General features: G+C 63.0%; 1 protein-coding gene across 1 annotated transcript in view; it reads left to right on the top strand.

Annotated features, from left to right (window-relative positions):
- Positions 1 to 8,914: 8,914 nt before the first annotated feature.
- Rxra (retinoid X receptor alpha) overlaps positions 8,915 to 21,620 on the top strand; it is a 93,179-nt gene continuing 80,473 nt past the window's right edge. The window contains exon 1 of the mRNA XM_046465355.2: positions 8,915 to 9,041. Coding sequence (XP_046321311.1) covers positions 9,014 to 9,041 — 28 coding nt within the window. The 5' untranslated portion in view covers positions 8,915 to 9,013. The remainder of the gene's footprint in view (positions 9,042 to 21,620) is intronic.

Genomic DNA, 21,620 nt, shown 5'->3' with positions numbered 1-21,620 from the left:
TGTGCTTGTGAAATTAAGTGTGTTATTAATCTCTTCTGGCCCGGTGACAGGGTGGGCAGAGAGGGTACATCTCCTCGCAGCAAGGGGAGGGCGCACACGGTCCTGTCGGAGGAAGTGGATGCGGGTGTTCGAGGACATCACTGACGGAATTGAGCTGGCCTGGGGGGAGGGACAGCTGGCCGGTGCAGGCTGGAACCCATCACACCGAGGAGGGCAGGAGGAGCGGGTTCCAGAGGCATGGCCTTGGCTTCCGGATGCCACAGGGGGTGACGTGGGGTGGGGGCTTCTGCAGGGAGCCTCGAGGCAGAGTTACGTGGTGACAGGGCCATCGGGCTGAGCTGGGGTCAGGCTCCCGATGGATTCCAGACTGGACTTTGTGGTCAGCCCTATTTTTAAAATAAAGAGTCTTTGTAGAATATGAGGAAAAGCAGGAAGTGGGGTGTGAAAGTGCCTGTTTCCAGAACTCTCTGAGGCAGCCCTCGGGGCAGGCAGGCATTTCTCCCCGATTCTCGTGTGTGTATCTGGGATTGGGATCCCGCTGTACGGAATTGTTAGCTGCCTTCATCTCCCTGCTGGTGTATTGTGTTGAGCACACACTTGCAAGGGCACCTGAGGCTGGGGAGAGGACACACTGCCCTATGGTCAGCCTCCAGGCAGGACCGCCGGATCCAGGCTCCTGAGTGGCTCTACGGCCCTGGAAGGGACTGGGCTGGGATGACAAGGAGACAGCATACCCTTTGCCCAGGGCTCTTCTGAACCTGGGGAACGGGAGCCTGGTGGCTGGCTGCCAAGTTCCAGGGCTCGTGGCCGGCCAGCTCCTCCACACCACTGACCCCAGGAGCAGGCCGCATGGAGCAGGGGCAGCAGCTGTCCTAGGGGCTCTCGGCTCATCCTCTCTGCTCTGTGGTGACTCCAAGTGTGGTTGGCAGGCAAAGCTTGCCCCTCTGCTGATGGCCCTGCAGCACCCCAGCAGCAGGAGCCTCTGTCCACCCCGGTGGGCTCCGAATGGCTCCCCAAGCCCACTAAGTACAGACTTCTTAAAAGCTGAGAGCAGAGGCCAGGAGTTGTGAAGAGCTGCTTAAGACCGTTCAGATCCCAAGGGCATCCCGAAGGACCTGCCCCTGCCCAGAAGCCCTGGTGCCCTGGGGTGGGGTTGAGTCTGTGATCACCAGGATGATCTATCTAGATGTGCCTGGCCATGTGGCTTCGACTGGGCAGTGCTGGGCCTGGGCTGGGAAAGTCTCCCTTTCACTCAACTTCCAGACCCTCCCTGGAGCATCTCTGTGGGCGTTGGGGCTGAGAAGTCACCATGGGGAATTTCCACCAGCCGGGTCTGAGACGCTGTGAACTGCTGTGCTCTGTGCTGTCCTCGGCACTCCTTGGGCAGGCTCCAGAGGTTCTACCTCACCTGTCCACAGGAGAGAGCCAGCCCAGCCCCACCTCAGGTGGAAACTGAGGCCTGAGGGGCACAGGCTGGCAGAGGGGGCACAGGCTGTGATCTGGCCCCTGAGCCCCTTGGGGCTCAGGTCCCCACTCCCATCACCGGCCTGGATTTATTGATGGGTGGTTAAGCTGGAAAAGACCAAGTAGGGAGTGACCACACTTTAAAACACCCCCATCAGGAGACCTCGAACCTCAGCCACGCTGCCAGAGCCAGGGAGCAGCCGCTCCAGGGACGCACCGCTGGGCGGGATCTGGGGCTGCCCTTTGCCGCGGCCATGGCAGGGGTGACCTGGGCCTTTGGCTCCCTTTTCCAAACACCCACAGCCCTCAAGCTGTTTTTAAAGCCACGAGGCAGGAGACACAGGTCTGGTACACTGGGATGCCTTGCAGGTTTGGTGGACCTGAGGTCCAGCAGGTGCCATGGGGGCAGGGCTTACTGGCCAGGTGTTGGGGCCCCCATGCAGTTTCCACCAGGGTGTCGCCCCTCCTCATCTTCCTCCCACCCTTGCGCTCCAGGGGAAAGGGCTGGTCACGAAGCCCCTGTGAAGCCCACTGGCCCTGGACAGTTGTGCAGGCTTGGACCTGAGCCCCCTTGGGCCTGTCTCCTTCATCGTCTCTCAGTGTCCATCACCCCTGAGGAAGGGCTGCTGCAGGCTTTGTGGGAGAAGCAGAGGGTGCCTGAGGCCCAGGGGTGCTCTGGCCAACAAAGGCCCGGCAGGGGTCACAGACCCCTCAAGTTATGGAAATTTGCTGGGGGGGCCTGACTGGAGCCTCATATACGGGCACTTTGAAGCAGGTGGGCAGGCTGCTGGAGGAGGGGGTACCCCCCAGGCTGGGCTCAAGGGCTCAGGGCAGTGCTAGGGCCTCCTTATGATCCAGTCGGCAGCAGACCTGCCCAAGGTAGAGAGCCAAGGTCAGGCCCCAAGCCCCAGGCGCCTGTGCTCCTGCTGGAGGGCCTTGCGTCCAGGGTTGCCCCTCCCTTCCCTGTGCCTGTGCTTAGAAGAGGCTTTACTTGGGGGGGACCCTCATGGTGGGAGAAACAAAGGCCAGCTGTCCCCACAATCGGCCTGTGGACTGGGCTACCGGCCAGGGGGGTGTTGTCTGTCTTGTCTTCTGGGGGTTGGTGGGAAAGGGCCTGGGTGCGGGGTAAGGGATTCCCGAAGATTTTCTCTGTGCCCCTTTCCTTGTGGGCTCTTTCCAGAGCAAATACCAAAAGTCTTCCGCATGGGTCTTGCACCTGGTTGCAAGGGCTTTGATCCCTGGGGCCACAGACTCTTTGGCCGACAGGTAAACGGAGGCCCTTGGAGGAAACCACCTTTTGTGTTGGGTATAGAGGTCTGCGCATGTGACCTGGGGTGCAGAAGAGAGCCAGGCCCTTCAAAGCCATGTCCCCCTGGCTCAGCGAGCACTCCAAGTCCCCGAGTCCCATAACCTGCCCAGTGGGGAGTGGACAGCTGGGGATCCCAGCCCTTGCCCACAGCCACCACGTGCTGCATGTCTGTGTGTTGGTGGTGGGTAGGGGCGTGGCACAGGAGACGAGCAACCCTGGGGACCAGGTGCTAGCCTGGGGAGGGACGGCTGTGGGCAGGGCTGGGTGAGCAGGAGGAAGATGACTCAGAGGAAGGAGGAGCACTGCCTGTGAGTCTGGACTTCATCCTTAGGGCCATGGCAGCAGGGGTGGGTTTGGAAGCTGGGAGTGTCGGGGACGGGGATGGAGGCTGCCTCCCTGGGCCGGGCAGAGGCAGGGACAGGAGGCCAGTGGCAGGGTGGGGCCTGGACCTTTAGGGCCCTATTACACTCGGCCTCCCAGGGCTGGGACCTGGCCCCGGGCCTGCACTGTGAGGCTGGCAACCTTGCCAGGCTGAGCCTCGACCTGGAGCCCAGCCAGGCCCTCCTGAGACCCAGGATAATGTGTGCTGGCCTGTCTTCACCCCACTCACGGGCTCTGTGGGGGCAGAGCCGCAGTTTTCAGCACAGTGTTTTCTGATGCGAGCACCAAGGAGCATCCGGCAAACTCCGGGGGCCTCTCCCCATTCTTCACCGCGGAACGACGCCTCTTTATGGCCACTATCAATAACCGCTCCCCACCCCTGGCCGCCGCAGTGGCCACATATATAATATTTAAACCACGTTGGGGATGACGGAGATGGACGGATATTTTTAATCCCAACAGACTATTACGGTTCATATCATGTCTGTCAAATAAATATTATGAATCATTTCCCGTTATCTTTATGGGGGCCAGCTGACGACATGGGGGGTTGGCGCAGAAGTCTTCCCTGCGTACTTCTCCACCTCTTATACATATGCGTGTGAATAGAGGGAGATTTATGAAGCAATTGTCGATAATAAATGCCCCCGATAAAGCACATTATCTTGTCCCTTGATGGGTGGCGTGTGGAGAGGGGCACGGTGCAGAGAGCCAGGGAGAAGGTGCCAGCCTCAAAGTCAAGCACGGCTGGAACTGGTGCCCCCAGTTGGCAGTCTCAGCCTTGGCTCTTCCCAACGCCTGGGATACCTTGGCTTCTGGTTTCCTGTTGTCGTAGTCTCATTTCATGTCCAAAAGCCTCTGTGGTTAACTGGTTCTTTTCTCCCATTTTACGAAGAAGCCACTGAAGTTCGGAGAGGACCCCTGCCCAAGGGCCATGACACAGTTGGTGGTAGAGCCTGACTCTGGCCTCCTCCCCAGGTATCTCTCCCAGCACCCTGTTTTCTGGGTCTGTCGCCTGTCCCTTCTGCCTGAACTCCAGTCTTACATGGCACGGGCTGCCCTGGCTTACCTACCCATATATGAGGAGAAGCAGGTGGTGCAGGAGATTTTAGAGGTTGGAGTGCAAGGTTGGTGGTTGTGTGGAGTCCTCCCGGGGGCTCTGACCATTGGCTTGTGACCCCAGCACGGGGGCCACTGTGTGACCTGAAGTCAGTTCTTGTTCCTCTCAGCCTCTGTGTCTCCCTCTGTAAAGTGGGGAAAAGGAGCCTGTTGGGGGGGTTTGGGGATGGCGCCCGGCAGCTGCTGCAGGCCAGCCCAGGAGGCCCCCAGGAACCACCCGTGTCCTCCCCCACTCTCTGAAGCGCCCCTCCCAGGCCTTCTGTGAGTCTGCTGGTGAGCTGGGTTTCGGCCTCAGTTCTTTGGAGATCCTTGCTGGCCCCTCCTGGCTCTTTCCCAGAGCCGCCCAGAGTCCCCATCCTTCACACACCAGCCCTGTCCCCTACGCTTGCTGCACCTGGAAACAGGACCCACCCGTGAGGGAGGCAGCTGCTGGGCCTCCGGGGCCCCTCCTACTTTGCCCTCTCCTCCTCTGCACTGGTTTGGGGGTGGAGGCCAGCCAACTTTTCCACCGCCTGCTGACGGGAATGGCATCGTCCTGCAGGGCTGCAAAGGTCTCACTTAGGCCCTGACCCAGGGGCAGAAGGGTCTTCTCCCCTCCTCTCCTCTCCTCCCTCCCCCAAGCAGAACAGGCAGGAATCTGAGTGTGGACGGCAGCCTTCCCATCTCCCCCATCTGTGGAGAAATGCAACATGACTTATCAAAGGGGTGGGGGCTGGAGCCCCGGGTCCTAGCCCCAAGCTCCATCCGGCCTTGCTGGGTAACCTCAGGCAAGGCCCTCGCTGCTCTGAACTTTACCTGCCATTTCCTAGCTTGGGTCATCTGTCACCACAGACAGAAAGCATTACGCCCAACACAGCCACAGGGGGAGTGGGAAAGGGCCCCTCAGGGAAGCTTGCTTGGAGACAGAGGCTCCATCTGACCAGGAGCCCTTGGCCTGCCTTGTTTGGGGACCCAGCACCCCGACCCCATGAGGCTCCGCCAGTTACCAGCTCAGGATCACATGGACCCTCCCTTGGGGAAGGAACTGGAGGTGACCCAGCACCCTGTGGGGTCCTTGGGACTTCTGGAACACCAGCCCTCCACCCTGATGCCAGCTCCAGGGTGCCCAGCGGCACAGACTTTAAAGACATTATTCACCAAGTGATTCCTGAGACTGTTTACAAGGCTGAGCTGAGGCGGGCACATTGAACAGGCCAAGGTGCCTTAAAAAGTCCCAAATAAAAACAAAAAACAAAACTCTCTTAGACGGCAGGTTGTAAATAGGTGGATACAACTATAAAAATATTTTTGGCTTCGGAGGCACATGGTAGGTTTTTCCATGGTTAGTTTGGGCCTGGCTACTCCCAAAGGGCAGCCACTGTTCCCGGAGGGTTTGTGTGGGATCATTAGCACACAAGAGCGAAAACTGGGGGGAGAGTGGGAAATAGTGGCTGCAGAAATGACAAGCAGCCCTGTCATGCCCACACCGTGGACCTGTGTCTGGTGGGGCCCCTTCCGGCAGCCAGCTCGGGCTCCCTGGGCACCACGATCCCTGTGCTCTGGACAGGGAAGACGAGGCTGTGGACACCAGGGTTGGCTTTGAACCCAGCCTGCAGGGTGCTGGGCCTCGCAGACTCCCCACTCTTCATAGGTTCCTGGGAGCAGCAGGCCCCTCTGGGGCGTCAGCCTTCCCTGGGCAGCTTGCTGGTTTCCAGCTGAGTTTTCCAGCAGCAAGGGGTGAGGCTGGGGGAGGGGTGCAGTGGGAGCAGGAGGCACTCTCAGAAGGTGGCCTCAGATGCTGTAGCCCAGCCTTGGAGGCCTCTGGGACCAGCTTTCCCACAACTCTCTGGCATGTTCCAACCTGCGGCTGGCCAGGCTTGCTGCTCACGGCTCTGATCCTCCTCCAGGCCACTGCCCCGCCACCCTGGGGTGCCTCGACTGACAAACACACCCCTCCTTCAAAACCCAACTCAAGGACCGACCATCAGAAAGCCACGGGTCCGCTGGCTTATGGACCTTGCCCTCCTGCCACTGTCCCTAGTGCTTCCTATCTGCTCCAACCACGGCTTCTGTGGGTGTCCCTGGCCCTTCCAGGCCATGGCTGTGGCTCCCAGGAGAGTGAGTTGCCCATCCCATCCCATAACAGTAATAAAACAGCTGCCGTCTGTGGAGCTCCTCCTCTGTGCCAGTGTCCCTGCACGGCCTGTTTAGCCAACCCAGTGACTCAGGGAGAGGGCGGGGCAGTCCCCACTTACAGATGAGGAAACTGAGGTGCAGAGGTCACGTGGCTGGTGAGAGCCAGACCTAGGGTCTGACCCTGCCTCACCCATCGTGGCTACACCTCCTCTGAGTGCCCGACGTCAGGCCTCTGTGTGGGTTCTGCAGATATTTGGAAAACAGGATCATTCACATTCTTCCTCTCCCCACCCCAGACCCATCCTCGTCCCTTCTGTGGGGGTGAGCTGTGCACAGTCCAGAGCCCACAGGCCGTGGCAGGAAGGCAGTGCTGTATTGCTGGTCACCCTGAGAGGACAGTGTGAGGCCTGTACACAGCACCACTGTGTACCCAGCTGGTACCCTGGGTGGCCAGTGGTTCTAAGCACAGGCCATGGGTTCAAATGCTGCCGTGCCCACTGTCCACAGGCTGCCAGAGGATTTATCAGTCACTCCTGTCCAGGAAGAAGCTGGCGTCAGGGACTGGGGGCTTATCTCCCCCACCATGTGTGCCCAACGAGCTACAAGGTCTGATGCAGGCAGGGAGGCTGGGTTCTGGGCCACACCAGGGGCTGGTCTAGGGACGACGGGGACAGGCCTCACCTGGTGTGCAGCACACACCCAGAGCCCATCAGGCGCAGGCCAGCTCTTCCTCACTCTTGGTCAGGTGTGGACCCATTCCCAGGCCCACAGGAGGTCAGTAGGCTATGGGCTGTGCCACCGGAGATGATGACGGCTGGTGAGGGCCACAGGTAAAGTCCACTGCTAGAGGGAGGGTCCTGGGGGGCAGGCTGTCTGGCCAGATGGGGTGTGTGTGTGTGTGTGTGTGTGTGTGTGTGGCCAAGGGGACGGGGGTAGGGAGAAGCCAGCAGAGAGACTGGGAGCAGTCTCTCCGAGCGCCGCCGGGGAGACTGGGAGGGCTGCCTACCTGGCCTGGGCTCCCCAACAAGGCTTACTCTCCCAGGTGCACCCCATGGTGCTCCTGCCCCCAGTGGAACAAGGGGTTCCTTCCAGGACAGGACACAGGGGTCCTCCTATTACTGTCCCATGTCCCAGAGAAGGACAGTAAAGCCTAGAAGGGAGGTGGCACATGTGGCAGTAGTGCCCCTGGGACCCTCTCCCTTGTCAGACTGTGGCTATCTCCAGGCCATCCACATGTGTTTGTAGCCCTCTTCTGCACCAGAACCCCCTGATCCAGCTGCCATGTGCAGCTGGCTGACTTTGGTGAGCCGCTGTGCCCTCTCCCAGCTGGGTGTAGGACTGGCAGCAGTGAGCTGGGGTTCGGGGCCAGGGAGGCGGGGCGCCTTGGCCAGCCTGGCGCAGCAGGCCAGAGGCGGTGCGCGTGCTCAGGAAGGCTGGCTTGGCTCTGCGCAGGTAGCTCACACCCAAACCCGAATTCCAGCCGCCCAAGACGGCGGGCGGGAGGAGGCCCAAGCTGTCCCAGGGCAGGAGTGCTTCCTTTCGTTTTTTTTAAACAAACAAATCATGAATTTAAAAGTCAGGGCAGAGAACTACCCATGGTATAAAAATAGCCATGGGCCACAAAGTCAACGTCCAAGTCGTCAGCAGCGCCTTTGAGGAGGGTTCTGGAGGTGTCAGGGCCAATATGGAGGTGCAGTGTGAGGCCCCCTCCGGCTGCCCAGCCGGCCTGCGGGTCCCTCAGTGGTGAGGGACTGGGTGCCCTTCGGCTGCAAGTGTGTATGTGTGGGGTGGGCCGGGACGTCCAAAGCTGACCAGCTTCCCCGGAGTCGCCAGGTCACTGACATCGGGGCTCATCACCCCTCTGTGCCTCAGTTTCCCCACGCGTCTGCCGGTTGCGCTGCCTGCGCTGGTCCGGTGCTCTCCGCAGGGCGTCTGCTGGGCCAGCCGGGATCCCCGCGCGGCCACGGCCGGCCTCTTTGTGTGGCCGCTGCAGACAATGGTCGTTGGGCTCCCGGCCCCGCTCTCCTCCTCCTCCTCCGCCTCCTCCGCCTCCTCCGCCGCCGCCGGGCCGCGGTTTTTTTTGGCAGGCCAGGGAGGGAATTCTGCTCCCGCCCCGCCGCGCCGCCCGCCCCGCCCTCCTCCCGCGCCGCCTGCCCGCGGCTCCCGGGAACCCCTGGCGGAGGCAAACTTGCAAGTTTGCAGGGCGCTCGCAACTCGGCGCCGGGCGGCGATCGCGGGGCGGCGCGGGCGGCGGAGCGGGGGCGCGCGTCGGCTGCGGGTAGGCGGGGGCGAGCGGCGGCGGCGGCGGCGCTGCGCCGGGTCCGCGCCCGTCGCGGGCCCCCCGCCGCCCCCCCGCCGCAGGCCGGGCCGGAGCGGGGCGCGGGCGCGCGGCGGCGGGGGCGCGGGCGGGCGGGCGCGCGCGCGGCGGCGCGCAGGCACAAGTAGTTTACATTGTTGGGCGACTTTTGCAACAACTCGCCGCGCCGCGGCCTCCGCGCGCCGCCGCCGCCGCCGCCGCCGCCGCCGGCTCCCCGCCGCCCGGGCCCGGGCCGGCCGCGCCGGGGGCCGCCGCGCTGCCTCCCGCAGCTCCGCGCCGGCAGGGCATGAGTTAGTCGGCAGGCAGACATGGACACCAAACATTTCCTGCCGCTCGGTGAGTGCTGGCCGCCGCGGGGCCGGGCGGGGGCCGCGGCCGGGGGCCGGGCCCGGGGCCCGGGCGGCCGGCGGGCGGGGGCGTCCGGCTCGGCCCTGCGCCCCCGGCCTTCCCGCGAGTTCGGGCGCCGGGCCCGGAGGGGTGGGCGCAGGGCAACTTTTCCCGGGCCCGGGCGGGCGGGTTGGGAGGGGGCGAGGGTGCCGGGCCCCACTTGCCCGGAGCGGGAGTGGGCAGAGGGCGCGCGGGGCGGCAGGTTCGCTCGGGACGAGGGGGGACCCCCAGAACCGGCGCGGGCTCTGCGCCCCGCGCGCCCCGGCCCCCGCGTCCCTCGGCGCCCAGCGCCCAGCCCCAACCGGGCCGCGCAAGAACCGGGCCTCAGCCGGAGGACCAACTTCTGAGCTCGCTCGAGGGCTCTCGGCCTCCTTGGCACCCAGACGGGGTGGCGCGCTGGGCCCGGAGTGGCCTCTGCGCTGCTTGCCCCGTGGGACAGCCGCCCGTTCCAGCAGGCCTCTGGCCCCTGGGTGTGTGTCCGTTGGAAAGCTAGCTGACACCCCTTTCTCCCCCATAGTTGCCCAGGCCGGTGGGTACGGTCACCCAGGATCCAGCATCACAGGGACTTCAAATTCAGAACTGGGGCCCCTCACTCTGGCACCCCCAGCTGTTCTCCAGTACTGGCTAGCCCCACGTCAGGGAGGACAGCCCAGAGGCAGGAGGGTCAGCTTTCCTGTCCTCTTGCTGCCATCCTGCCCAGCAGTTTCCAGCCCCAGGCTGCCTGCCTACTCCAGGCCCTGGTCCTAGCTCCGAGGAGTGGGCATAGTCAGAGGCCCCCACTCATTGCTTTCCCTAGGGTTTGGGAGCCAGTGAGAAGCAGGGGGCTTTATAAATGATCTCCGGGAAGGACATTAATTTGGTGTGGGGACGGCAGCCAGGCTGTCAGGCTGGTGAAGGATTTGTGCCGAATGGAAATTAAGACAACTGATTATGAACCAAACCCCATGACCGTTGCCCCTTCTGCCTGCCCACCCCCTACAGCGAGGGTGTGGGGGTGGGGTGCAGTTTGGCCACCCTGGGAGTTGCTTAGCACCCAGCATGGCTGCAGGGACATTTGGTGCTATTGAGAGGTCAGCCCCCTAGGGTTTTGAGGGAGCTGGTCTGAGCACCTGGCCTGTGGTTCAGGGCAGGCCTGCTACAGGGTCACTGGGGCGGGAGGTTCCAAGTGTGTCAGATCTGAGAAGACTTACTTCCCAACAGAAGTAGAACAGAGTGGGTGAGTGAGCACGAGGTCCAGCCTGAGGGGCTACGCATTCGTGCCCATTTTGCAGATGAGAAAACTGGTTGGGAGAAGTCCAGCTAAGGTGCTGAGTGGTGGGTTTGTATTGGAGTCCCCAGCTGGGGATGTCTGTGCATGGTGCTGAGGGACAGCCACTGCAGGGCCCGTGGGAACCGGTCTGGGGACATCTCCTTTTACTCCACGAAAGCTCTTGTACACACATGTGCTCATAGAACTGGGCTCGCCAGAAGACCCTTCCAGAGCAGGAATGTGTGCTCAGCTCAGCTTCTGGCCCCTGGACATGGCCAGGGCCTGGCTGCACTTTGGCTAATTCTTGGGAAGAGAACAAGTCCTTCTCCCTAATGCCCCAGAAGGGCCACAGCTAGTCCTATTAGTTGGCACGTGTGGGCCTGGCGCTGAGGGTGCCCAGGCTCCAGGGTGGCTGTGTTGGAGTCTCTATGAAGAGCAGAGGGTGTACCTCCAAGGTTCCCCATGGGCTTCGGTGAACTGTTCTATCCACGAGGTGCCTGGGAGTCTTGTGTTCGTGAAGTGGCAGCTCTGTGGGCCCAGCTGGTCACCTCCCAGGCAGCCCGTACCCCCAGGCTGAGTGGAGAGTCCTGGGCTCTGATTACATTTTATTTTTTCCTAAGCTTGTGACCGGCTCTGAAGTCCAATGCAGTTGAAGGTCCATTTAAGCGGCTACTTGCCTAAGCCCTTTTGTCAACACAGCCTAATCCCTCATGGGGGGTGAGTGTCAGAGGGCCTGGCTTGTCCAGGACCCACTGGCTGCCCCATCAGACCTGGAGCTGCGGGAAAGTCTCCACTGTCCCGTTCAGCTGCCTGACCACTTTGGGGGTCTGGGGCCAAGAGGGCTTCTTCTCAGAATCACCAAGGGGCTTGGTGGGCCAGGGAGTATCCCAGCTGCTGCCACTGAGCCCATCAGAGGCTGGGGGATTTGCCTGAGGCAGCCCTTGTTTCCTGGCCCTGCTGCCCAGGGCTGGCCTTGCTTCATGCCCATTGGGGAGATGGCCCAGGCTGGCCTCAGCTTGGATGGGGGGACTTGAAGGCTGAGCTTGCAAAGTTTAGAGGGGTCAGCCCACACCAGGCCCTCAGCTGCTAGTGGTGCATTTGCTTGTGGGGGCACCAGGTGGCCAGAAGCAGAAGCAAAGCTACAGGCCTTCTCCAGGGGGACACTCAGGGACCTGGCTGGGTAAGGGGCTTCTGGTAACATCAGAGCCCTTGGGACCCAAAATAGAGCACATTCCGGGGCCTCCCGAAATAACAGGGTCACGTGACTCTCTGAAGGCTGGGCTTGGCGTCCAGCTCGGGCCTGACGAGGCAGTTCGTGGCTGGGCCCTGGGCATGCCGATTGGGTGTCTGTTTTGGTGAACTTTGGAGGGGGCTCTGTTTGTTGACTTCGGAAGTGTTAGGGCGAGAAAAATGGCCCTCATATGCTGGCCTGATGGGAGCCATGGCCTTGCCAGCCTGGGGCTGACCACTGTGCCGGGGTCTGAGCGTGTGGTCCAGATGTGGGCCAGGCAAGCTGGGCCCACAGGGAGGGCTGGGGAGGGAGGGGAGCCCTGCACACAGCCTAGGGTGCATGTGGCTCCCGAGTCCTAGGGTGTGTGGGGTTCAGAGCTGGGCCGACAGCCTGATCACATGGGAGGCTGCAGTGGGCCGGCTCCCAGCTCCCAGCTCCACCAGTGCCCAGACAGCTCTTTCAGCTGTGCCTGTCCTTCAGGGCCTGTGGCAAGGCCTGCTTCCTCCGGGAGGCCCCACGGACTGCCTGTGAGGGGCCCTGTCCCAGCCCCTCTGTGGCTGTGGGGTGGTTATAGTTGGTGATCTTTGTTTTCTTTTTTGGAAAAGGATGCCCAGAGGGTTTGTGGAATTTGTGTGGGTGCAGGGTGGGTGTTGCAGCCTGTGCACCCCCATTCTGAGAGCTGGCTGTGCATGCCCTGGGGCTCTGTGTCTGGAGGGATGGGACAGAACTCACCTGTCCGGGGGATGCTGCTGGGGGTGGGGTGGAAGCCTAGCAGGTCCACCAGAGCCAGGGGGCTGCTGGGCACTACCTTCTTAGGTAGTGTGTGGTCTTACCATGGTTGGAGTATTTCAGGGATGGGGTCTTGAGGGCAAGCATGGCCTGGTTGAGAAGAGGGCTTCTGGGCCTGGCCTGGCCCAGCTGTCTCGGCAGATGCAGGGCAGGGGCTCCCAACTGGCTCGGGGCCAGGACAAGTCAAGACCTGCCCTCCTCTTCTCTGCTAGGCTTGAAATTTGTGAGCCAGGGCCCTGAGGTGTCCCATTGGCTGGCTAATTTCCGTGGGAACTGGCCATTGGCCAGATCCAGGATAGGCAGGGGTGTCAGCTCTCGAGTCTGAGTATCTGGTCTATGGCCGGTGGGAGCCAATGTCCACTGGGACTCACCTTCCAGGCCTTTGTCCCCACATGCAGTAGGCAGGTCAGTTTCATGGATGGCATGCTGGGTGGGGAAGGGGCCAGTCCCTCTCTCCCCCCTGCCTGCCTGCCCCAGCATGGCCGTCCTATAGGGTGCAGTCCTGGCATCCTTCTCCCTCCTCCTTTCTCATACACTCCTCAGCTCTGGAGTGAGTGACCACAACGTCCCCCACATCCCTGAGGGACAGGCAGCTCTGACAACGACCCTGGCTATCTGCATTTGTAAAATGGAGCACTCCTTGCTCCTGTAGGGTGCTGAGCAGGCTGGCTAGGAGTTCAGGGAGCTCTGTGCATGGGGTGTCTCTCCCCCTTTCTGAAGGCAAGGCCTGCAGCTAGGTTCTCCCTGGGCCACAGGCTTGGGTCGGTATGGGGCCAGTCTGCAGTGTTGAACCAAAACTGACCTGAGGCCCTCTGGTGCCATCCAGGATGGGAACAGATGGGAGAAGGAGAGGGTGTCTGCAAATAGCAGCCCCTTGGTGGGGGCCGTCAACCTGCCACAGAAGCTCTGGTCCCTGCCAGGCTCCTGGGACCAGCCCCACCCCACTGCAGGGACTGTCCCTGGGGTCGAGGAGTTGGGGGGCGAGGGCCGGGCGCCTGCACACCCACCCGCGTCTGGTGCGAGATGTTCTGAGCAGTTGTGCCCCAGCGCCTCACAGACAGGGAAATTGCACCCTAGAGTTACAAAGCAATCGTCTAGCTCAGCAGCTGAACGAGCGTGAAACGGAGCGGAAAGCAGCTAGATAAAATTGGCCCAGGCCGCGTGGGGGAGCGAGGGGACACACACACGCACGCAGGCCCAGCGTGCACAGGCGTGGATGCGTGCACACGCACGCGCCCTTGCTGAGTTCGAATCCTGCTTGTGGCCTGGCCAGGAGCTGGGCTGTGCCCCATTCCCCTGCAGGGGGGCAGCGGGGCGGGGGGAGGCCCTCTCACTCCTTCTGGACCTGGGGGCTCCTGCCAGTTCTGTCAGCCCCGTCCTCCTGCGTTTCTATCAACTTGCCCAGGACCTGCCTGCCCCCATGAGGATCCCAGTGGCCCGTGGGCAGTGGGCACCTGCTGTGTCCTGGGGACTTAGCTTTCAGGACGCCCCAGGAACTTCACAGAGGCAGGCCACCTGGCGGAGGGAGACAGCCCTAGGTGGGTTGTGTCGGTCCTCGTGCCCTGGTGTCCTGCCTCTGCACGGTTCTGCTTTTGCTCAGTAAGTTGCTGTCACAGGCCTGGGCCCAGCGCTGTGCTCGGCCAGACCTGGCTGGGGTGGGGTCTGTTCCCCAGCTCCTCCCGCCTCTGGGGCATCCTCAGAAGCTGCCCACCTGCCGGTGGGGCTGCGCCTGCCAGGTTCCCCGGGAACCCCCATGAACTCCATCTGGTGTGTTGTGTCAAGAGTGGGGACACCTATGAAGGCTGACTCCTGGCCCTGGGAGTCTTGTCCCCTTCTCCCCCCCCCCCCCCGCCCAGGCCCTCCAGGGAGTGGAGACCCCGAGCTCACCCCAGGGTCATCCTGCACTGTGGGGGCAGGTGGGCTAGAAGACCCCCGTCCCCTGCATAGCTGCAGGTGGATGAGCAGCAGGGACTGGGGCAGCTCATACCACCAAGGCCAGGTGTCTGGCAGCAGGCTCCAGAGGGACCTGGGGGAGGAGCCAGGTGGGGCTGGCCACACCGGGTCCTCAGGACAGGGCAGGGACTCGGTCATCACTGTGGTCCCCGCCCCAGCACACGTGCACACATGTATGCACACACGTGCCCTGTGGGGCTGGGGGCAGGCACAGCGGCCAGGAGCCCTTCCAGAGGCGGACCAGGCCTGCCTGCAGCTGTGTCCACTGTGGGTTGTGGGTTGAGAGCACCCATCAGGCACTGGCCTGTCTCGCCTCCCACAGGAGAGGGGCAGCACAGGAAGAGGCCCCTGTCAGCCTTCCAGTGTGGGCCTTGCCACAAGAGCGGGGTTGCAGCAGGTGGGGGCAGGACACCCTGTGGCAGGTACAGCCAGACCACGGCCCAGAGGCCAGCCTGGAGGTTGAGGTGGGGGGGCGGGGGTGGGCAGAGCCAGCAGCATTGTTGGGGTGGGAGGGAGGCTGGGCGGGCTGGGTACCGAGGCCCTGTGTGGTGACACTCCAGATGGAGGTAGATTGGAGGCAGGGGGCTTGAGGAGGTGGTCCTCATTGCCTCTCTGGCAGCTCACTGGTCAGCGAGGGTGGGGTGGGAGCTCCCAGTGGCCTCTTAGAGGCTTAGGAATGTCCTGGGCCAGCCTGGGGGTCTTCACCCTTCCTGGCCAGAGACTCCCTGCACATGGGAGGGAGAGGACTCTTTTTCAGCCCACTCCCCATGCCCGGGTTGGCTCAGTCTCCCCAACCACTGCCCTGCCCTGCACCTCAGCCCACCCTGGCCCTCAGAACCTTGGCCTGACCCCGGGTAGATTCCTTCCACCAGTTCCCCCCACCCATCTCAAGGCCTGGGGGCCCATGGCATCAGGGAAGGGTCCTGGGGTCTGTGGGGCAGGGGGCAAACAGAGCAGTGGTTAAGAGAGTCGAAGCCCAGGCTGGGAAGGATGTCCAGGGCTGAGCATGGGATGACGTGGGAGCGGCTGTCCCCAGGGGCCCCAAGGACCATGGTGGAGACCAGGCTTCAGGGCTGGGGAATGGGACCCTGAGGTGCTTGGGTCAATCCCTAGGGTCTGGGTGTGAGGTGTGAGGGCTGCCTGTGTGGAGTGCTCCCTGCCCAAGCCCAAGTCCACCCTTCGTGACAACCTTGGCCCTGACTTCTTCTGAGACAGGCTCCATTAACTGGGGATGAAGGGGAGCCCTCAGCCTGAGCCCCGCTTCTGGGAGTGCCCAGAGCCTGCCCCAGCTACCCTGCACCAACGATCATCTGTCTGGGCCTCCGTTTCCCTGACTGCCCTAGGGCACGGGGCTGGCGCTGACCATGTCAGTCGAGCACCGAGGGGAGGGAGAGTGAGTTGGGCCAGGGCCAGGCCGTGTGTAAATCCTGCAGCTACCGCGGATAAACCCCGTGGAGTTCAAAGCCGGGGGTTTGGCGTGGGGCGGTAACGAGGTTACTGATCCAGCAGGCTCCAGGATGCGGGGGCGGGAGCAGGGCTCTGAGTAGCCCATGACTGACCGTGTAGCCCAAGTGTCTGTGCTGGCCCTGCAGAGGTCAGGTGGTGACAGCCCTAGGGGCTAGAGTCACTGCAGTCAGGGGAACTCGCTGCTAGCCCTGGGTCCCCTCCCTTCCCTGATGCCCGTGAATGCTCCCTTCCCTTCCAGGACTCTCGGTGTCCTCGGCATCCCCGTCCCTGTGCACAGTGGAGAGCACCGGTGGTGGCCACGGCTTGAGACTGGCCCCAGGGTCTGAGTCCTGCCGTCTACCTTGCTGCCACCCAGGTCCCTCCTGGTACCGTGGTGACCACACCTGTGCTGGGCTTTGAGGCCTGGCTAGTAGGGCAGGGCTTGGCAGGAGTGGGCTGCAGTGTGTGGCCACCGTTCCGAGGCTTCCTGAGGGCAGGGCCTGGCTGAGGTGGCCCCTGCACTCGCAGCACAGGCGTCCGAGAGCTTGTTCTACTTCCGGAGTGACCAGAAAGACCCAATGCCTGACCCCAGTGGCACTGCACCGTGAGGGCTGTGTCCTGGCGCGGGCTGGACCCACCCGGCCTTGCCAGCCACATGCTCCCTGATAGGGCCAGGCATCGGGCAGCGTGTCACTGGCTGTGGTGGCCACGTGTGCCAGCTGTCCCTTGAGCTCCACTCTCTATGGGGAGGGCCCCTGTGTGGGGCCAGTGCGTCCGCACCAGAGGTGAGCGCTAGACTGGGCGAAGGCAAGCTCTGGGGCCGAGCCCACCGTCCCCACCTGGTCTCTGGGGCCGAGCCCACCGTCCCCACCTGGTCTCTGGGGGCTGAGCCCACCGTCCCCACCTGGTCTCTGTCCTCTGGTTGGCCTCCTTCACGTGCCTCTGGCCACCCAACTTTACGGTGGCTCTGAGTGCACTTGACATGGGTGCCACAGCTTCCTGAGCCCCCTGGCCCTGCCCTGCTCAGGATAGGGTGCAGCCTGGGGTGGGGTGGGGCCAGTTCTGGGCTGTGTGGCTGGGGCAGGTCCCTGCTCCTCTCTGGGCCTGCCTGCGCCCACTGGTAGTGGAGGCCCCTGTGTCTACCTCCTTGGCTCTGTTCTGATGGGCTGGTGGCCCAGCTGGGGACCAGCTCCTCAGGAAATGGCTCTACCCCTCCTTGGTTGAGTGGGATGGGAACTAGGTGAGGGGCCAGAGTCCCGGGTCCAGAAGACATGACCTCTGAGCCTGCCAGGAGCGGGGTCGCCCCAGCGGGAGTGTTATGTGAAAGCACTCTGGGTGAGGACATGGTGGTCCCTAAGAGTGGGGGTGACAGGACAGGGGGTGCACAGATGAGTGGGTCACCTCATGCTGGACACCATCCACGGCCAGGTCAGCTCCTTCTGTCCCTGAGCTCTGTCCTCCCCTGCCTGGAACCTTCCATGGCTCCCCGCTGCTCCACTGTGGAGGCCAGGCCTGCATCAGTGTGGGGCCCACAGCCTTGTTTCTTCAAGCTCCTCTCAAGGCCCCCCTCGCTTCCCCGCGTCTGGCGCTTACAGGGGACACAGCCTGTTCCCCAGGGCGAGTGCAGGCCCCCCAGAGTTGGGCTATGTGGACCCCATCTTGCACGCTCACATTGCTTCACTGAAAGTTGCTGGGGAAGGCAGTCGGGGAAGCCCCACAGGTGATGCTGCAGTTGGGCTTTGAAGGATGAATAGGAGTTTGCTGGGTGGACTGTGGAGTTATGGTGGAGAGAATGGGTGGACCCTCTCCAGGAGGTTATGGCCCCTGCCAGGGGTCCCGGGAGGCGATGCCCATGTGGGCGTGAGCAGGGGTCTTCCTAGAGGGGTTCAGGAGATCTGTCAGCTGGCTGGGCTCCTCCGGCCTGCCCCCGCCAGGCAGCTGGGTTCCAGGTCTGCTGGTGGGGAGCCGCGTGAGCCGGGGGTGTGGTTGGCAGTCTGGGAAGGATGAACCCTGCCAGGAGCGCAGGGCAGGCTGGGCCTGGCTGCCCCCAGCCTGCTGCAGGTAGCCCCTCCGAGTCGTCCCCTGCTGGCCTCTGTCCCCTCCTTCCTGGGTGCTGGACTGCTTCCTGGATATGAGCGTGACCCTCTCTGGCCCACCACATGTTGCTGCCCAGTGCAGGGCACTGGCCCTCGTTGGGGCCCGCGCTGGATGGAACAGCTGGGGTCCCTTCCCTGCCTGCCAGTCTGCCCTGTGCCCCTCAGTCCCTCCCTGCCTGTCCTGACAGCTCTGGCATTGCCTGCCCGGGAGTCCCCCATGTGCCAGGCTGTCTGTCGGTCCCTTTCACTCTACTTGCTGGATGGAGAACAGCTCCTTTGGGACCAGAGTCCAGGGGAGGTGCTGGGGCCTCCACCCCATCCCTGCTGTGGACTTTCTGCCCAGGATCAAGGTCGAGGAGGAGGGCGGGAGGCGGGGCCTTCGTCACTGGGTGCCAGGCCTCCTGGGCCCTGTGGTGGTGGGCGGGCCCAGAGTGGGTAGCCAAGGCGGGGGGCAAGCCTCCCTGGCACAGGTGGGCACCAGCCCTGCTGTCCCGCGGGGCCCACCCTGCTTCTAGGCTGGGACAAGGACCTCACCCTGAGAGGAAGAGTGGCAGTGGTCTCGGGGGCTGCCCGTGACCGCACCGTGCAAGGACGTCAGGCCCGTCCCTCCCTCTGCCACGTGGACTTTGTAACCAAGCCTGCTGGCCTCTCCTTTTTATCTCGGTTTCCTCCTGGGCAGAGTGGAAGGAAGGAGGTGGGACAGGAGGTGAGGTGGGGAGCGCTGGGCTGGGGACCCTGGGCAGACATTGCTGATCAGCACAGATCTTCCCTGCCAGGCCCTGGGACCTCGGAGGCTGGCCCACCTCTCGTCACGGATGGGAGTTGGCGCTCAGGTTGTGTTTGCTGCCGAGTCTGCAGCGCCGGGTGCAGCCGGGCCTCGTGATGTTTGTTGAATGAGTTGGTGCTCCCTGCGGCCTCCCTGCGGCCTCCCTGCCCTGCCGGCCTCCCCAGGTCAGCAATGTCCAGGGGTGCACCATCCCTTGCAGAGGAGACTTTAAAATGATGGTGGTCACTTGAATCATTCTAGGGCTCCGTCCCACTTACCAGGGAGGGGAAGTCCTGCTGTGTGTCCAACCTGGTGCTCACCCAGGAGGGGCCGGTGCCCTGCACCCGAGGACTCTTGGCTCCGTGCTGGAGTTGGGCCCTGGGGCTGTGGGGCCTGCCTCCACCAAGAGTGGCCCCCACCCTTGCTTGGTGCACCTGCTGCGGCTGAATCTCGGGTCTCCCTCTGACGCAGGCTCCAGAGAGCTGCAGAGTTGCAGCCCACGTGCCTGCTGTGTGGGGGCCGGCTCCTTCCTTGGCGGAGTGGTCTGCTGAAACTTGTTGGCCTTGGGGGTCACGACCAGGTGAGAAGGTCAGGACGAACCTTCCACCTGCCCGCTGCCTGTCCACCCAGCACCCATCGGCAGACAGCTGAACAGGCCCAGCCCTGGAAGGGCACCACGGCACCTGGGGGGCCAGTGGCTGGCAGGTCCCGTGCTGCCCTTCGACAGTGAATGACCTTGGGCCAGACTTCTTTAACCTCTGCCTCAGTGTTCTTGTCTGCAGTGGTGGGTGGTGAAGTGGGTGAGTTTAGCACTCAGTGGCTGTCTGCGAACGTGGCCCAGCGAGTGCGGGTCGTGGCTGATGGATTCCTGTCTCCGTCTGGGGTGGGGCTGGTGTCACTGGGGGGTGTGAGAAGTGTGGGGTGGGTTAGGCTTTCAGAGTTGGGGCCCGAGGAACGTGTAGGAGTGCGCCAGCAAGAGGGCAGGTTTGCGCGTCTTACCTGAGTCTCAGCTCTGTGTTGGCAGAGGCTTTGGACAGAGCTCGTTGGCACTGCGGTCTGTGTCTCACACAGCAGTGCCCCTTCCCGCACAGGGACCAGCTCCGGGACCCCTGGGGTCCTGGGGCTCTGTGGGTGTAGAGCAATTTCAGTGGATGTAGAGCTCAGAATTTGACCCCCAAAGAGAAATGAGACGGGCAGGTGTCACTTAGCTCGGCCACTGCCCACCAGCCCTGTGGAGCCAGGGAGGCAAGGTCACTGACTGCTGGTGCTCCCAGAGGGCCCCTCTGTCTGTGTGGCCAGCGGGTGCCACTGGCAGGGCCCCTTCCTCCTGGGCTGCCAGGCTGGTGGGGAGCTGAGGGTCAGCAGGCAGCATATGAAGGTCTGGGACTCACTAAAGGTGGGGAGGGAAGGAAGCCAGGTGGGGGACAGAGAGGGACTTTGGGACTGAGAGGTGACTAGAGGTGACGTGGAACACAGGGTGCAGAGCTGTCTGCACATGCTCAGGTGCACAACAGGGGCTCTAGAGAGGGGTTGCCGTGACATCGGTCACATAACTGGGGTGTGGGGAAGAGTGGGATAGCTGGTGTGGCCAGGCCAGGCCCAGGTGGACAGAGGCAGGGATGGCCCCAGGGTGCACAGGTCAGAAGGCTCTGGTCTGCTAGGAGAGGGGGATGGAGCCAGAGCCCCTGGAGGGTCCCGCGCCACTCGGGATGTGGCGTCGGGCCTGCGTTTGTGGAAGCAGTGGCTGCCGGGACAGTTGGGTGCTGACCAGGCAGGGCAGTCAGGAGTCTTCACCAGGAGGCAGGTGTGGGCGACCGGGGTGGTCTCTCCTGGGAGGAGGCATGGTGGGGACCCCGTGAAGGGTGCCCTTTGGGTCCTTTATGGGCTGTGCCAGGACTCCATGGCTCTGGGTGCCCGTCCTGCACAGGGCTGTGTTCTTGGTGGGCCTCCCGAAGAAATGCCCTGGCAGCCGCCAGGAGGGCACAGCTGAGCGGGGCCTGGTGTGTCCGAGACCGCTGGCTGGCAGCAGATCTGATGGGGAGAGGGGACCCATGATCCAGATGTCCCTCCCCGTAGCATGCTCCTCTTCCTTCCCTGGCACTAGGAGGGCCAGCCTGGGCACTTGGGAGGTGACCCTGATCCTGGGTTCTCATCTGGCTGAGTGAGACACACATGGGACGAGACTCCCTGGCCCTGGAAGCCTCAGGTGGGCACCTGGCTTCTAGGTGATGCGGTGGCTCCTAACAGTGGCTCTGCAGCTCCCCGCAGCTCTGCTGCCTGGCCAGCCTGGTCAGTGTGGTCCATGGTCCTCTCTCAGTGGGGAGGTGGGCAGGTACATGTGGAGTGGCCCTGCTAGGCATTCTGTCCCTCGGCTTATTCCTGGCTCCTGTGACTGTCGAGCTGTGTGGTTTATAAAGAGGAGCCTCCGGGGCTTCAGAGGCCTCCTGTGTCAGGCTGTGTCCAGCCCTCCTGCTGCAGAGCTTGCAGGGTCCAGATGCACCAGGCTCCGGCTCAGGTGGCACCCTGGCCCCTCCAGCCTAGGCCCACGTCCCCTGGATCATGGGGCCATCCCTGGGTGAAGTGTTGGGGAGAGGCCTGCTCTGTGGCCAGTGGACTGGTGGGCTCCCTACCAGGCTTATCTGCTGGTGGTCAATTATTGTGTCTCCCTGTTGGGCAGTGGGGACATGCTGATGGTCGGGGAGGGGACAGTTGCCCATGCTCATGTGGCCCTGGATGTGGCTGATAAACTGTGAAGCTCATTATCGGAGGGCAGCCCGTGCCCCCACCCCTGCCCGCAGGGTGGCCAGGTGCTGCCCTCTGCCTGGCCTTGTGGGGGCAGGTGGGGGAATGTGTGGGCTCCTTGGGGACTCAGGGTCCCCAGAGGTCCCCAGACCTCTGCCAGGGCTCTGGGCCTCCCTTCCCACCCTCTGCCGTCTTGGCCTGTGGCCTGCTTGCCAGCCCTCCTACCTGCTGGCTGGCTTCCTGGGAGCCATGCTGC

This window comes from Marmota monax, unplaced genomic scaffold (assembly GCF_021218885.2).
Source record: "Marmota monax isolate L192 unplaced genomic scaffold, Marmota_monax_Labrador192_F-V1.1 WCK01_AAM20220418_F8-fsc00167, whole genome shotgun sequence".
Taxonomy (NCBI): domain Eukaryota; kingdom Metazoa; phylum Chordata; class Mammalia; order Rodentia; family Sciuridae; genus Marmota; species Marmota monax.
This window is presented reverse-complemented; position numbering and strand designations above follow the sequence as displayed.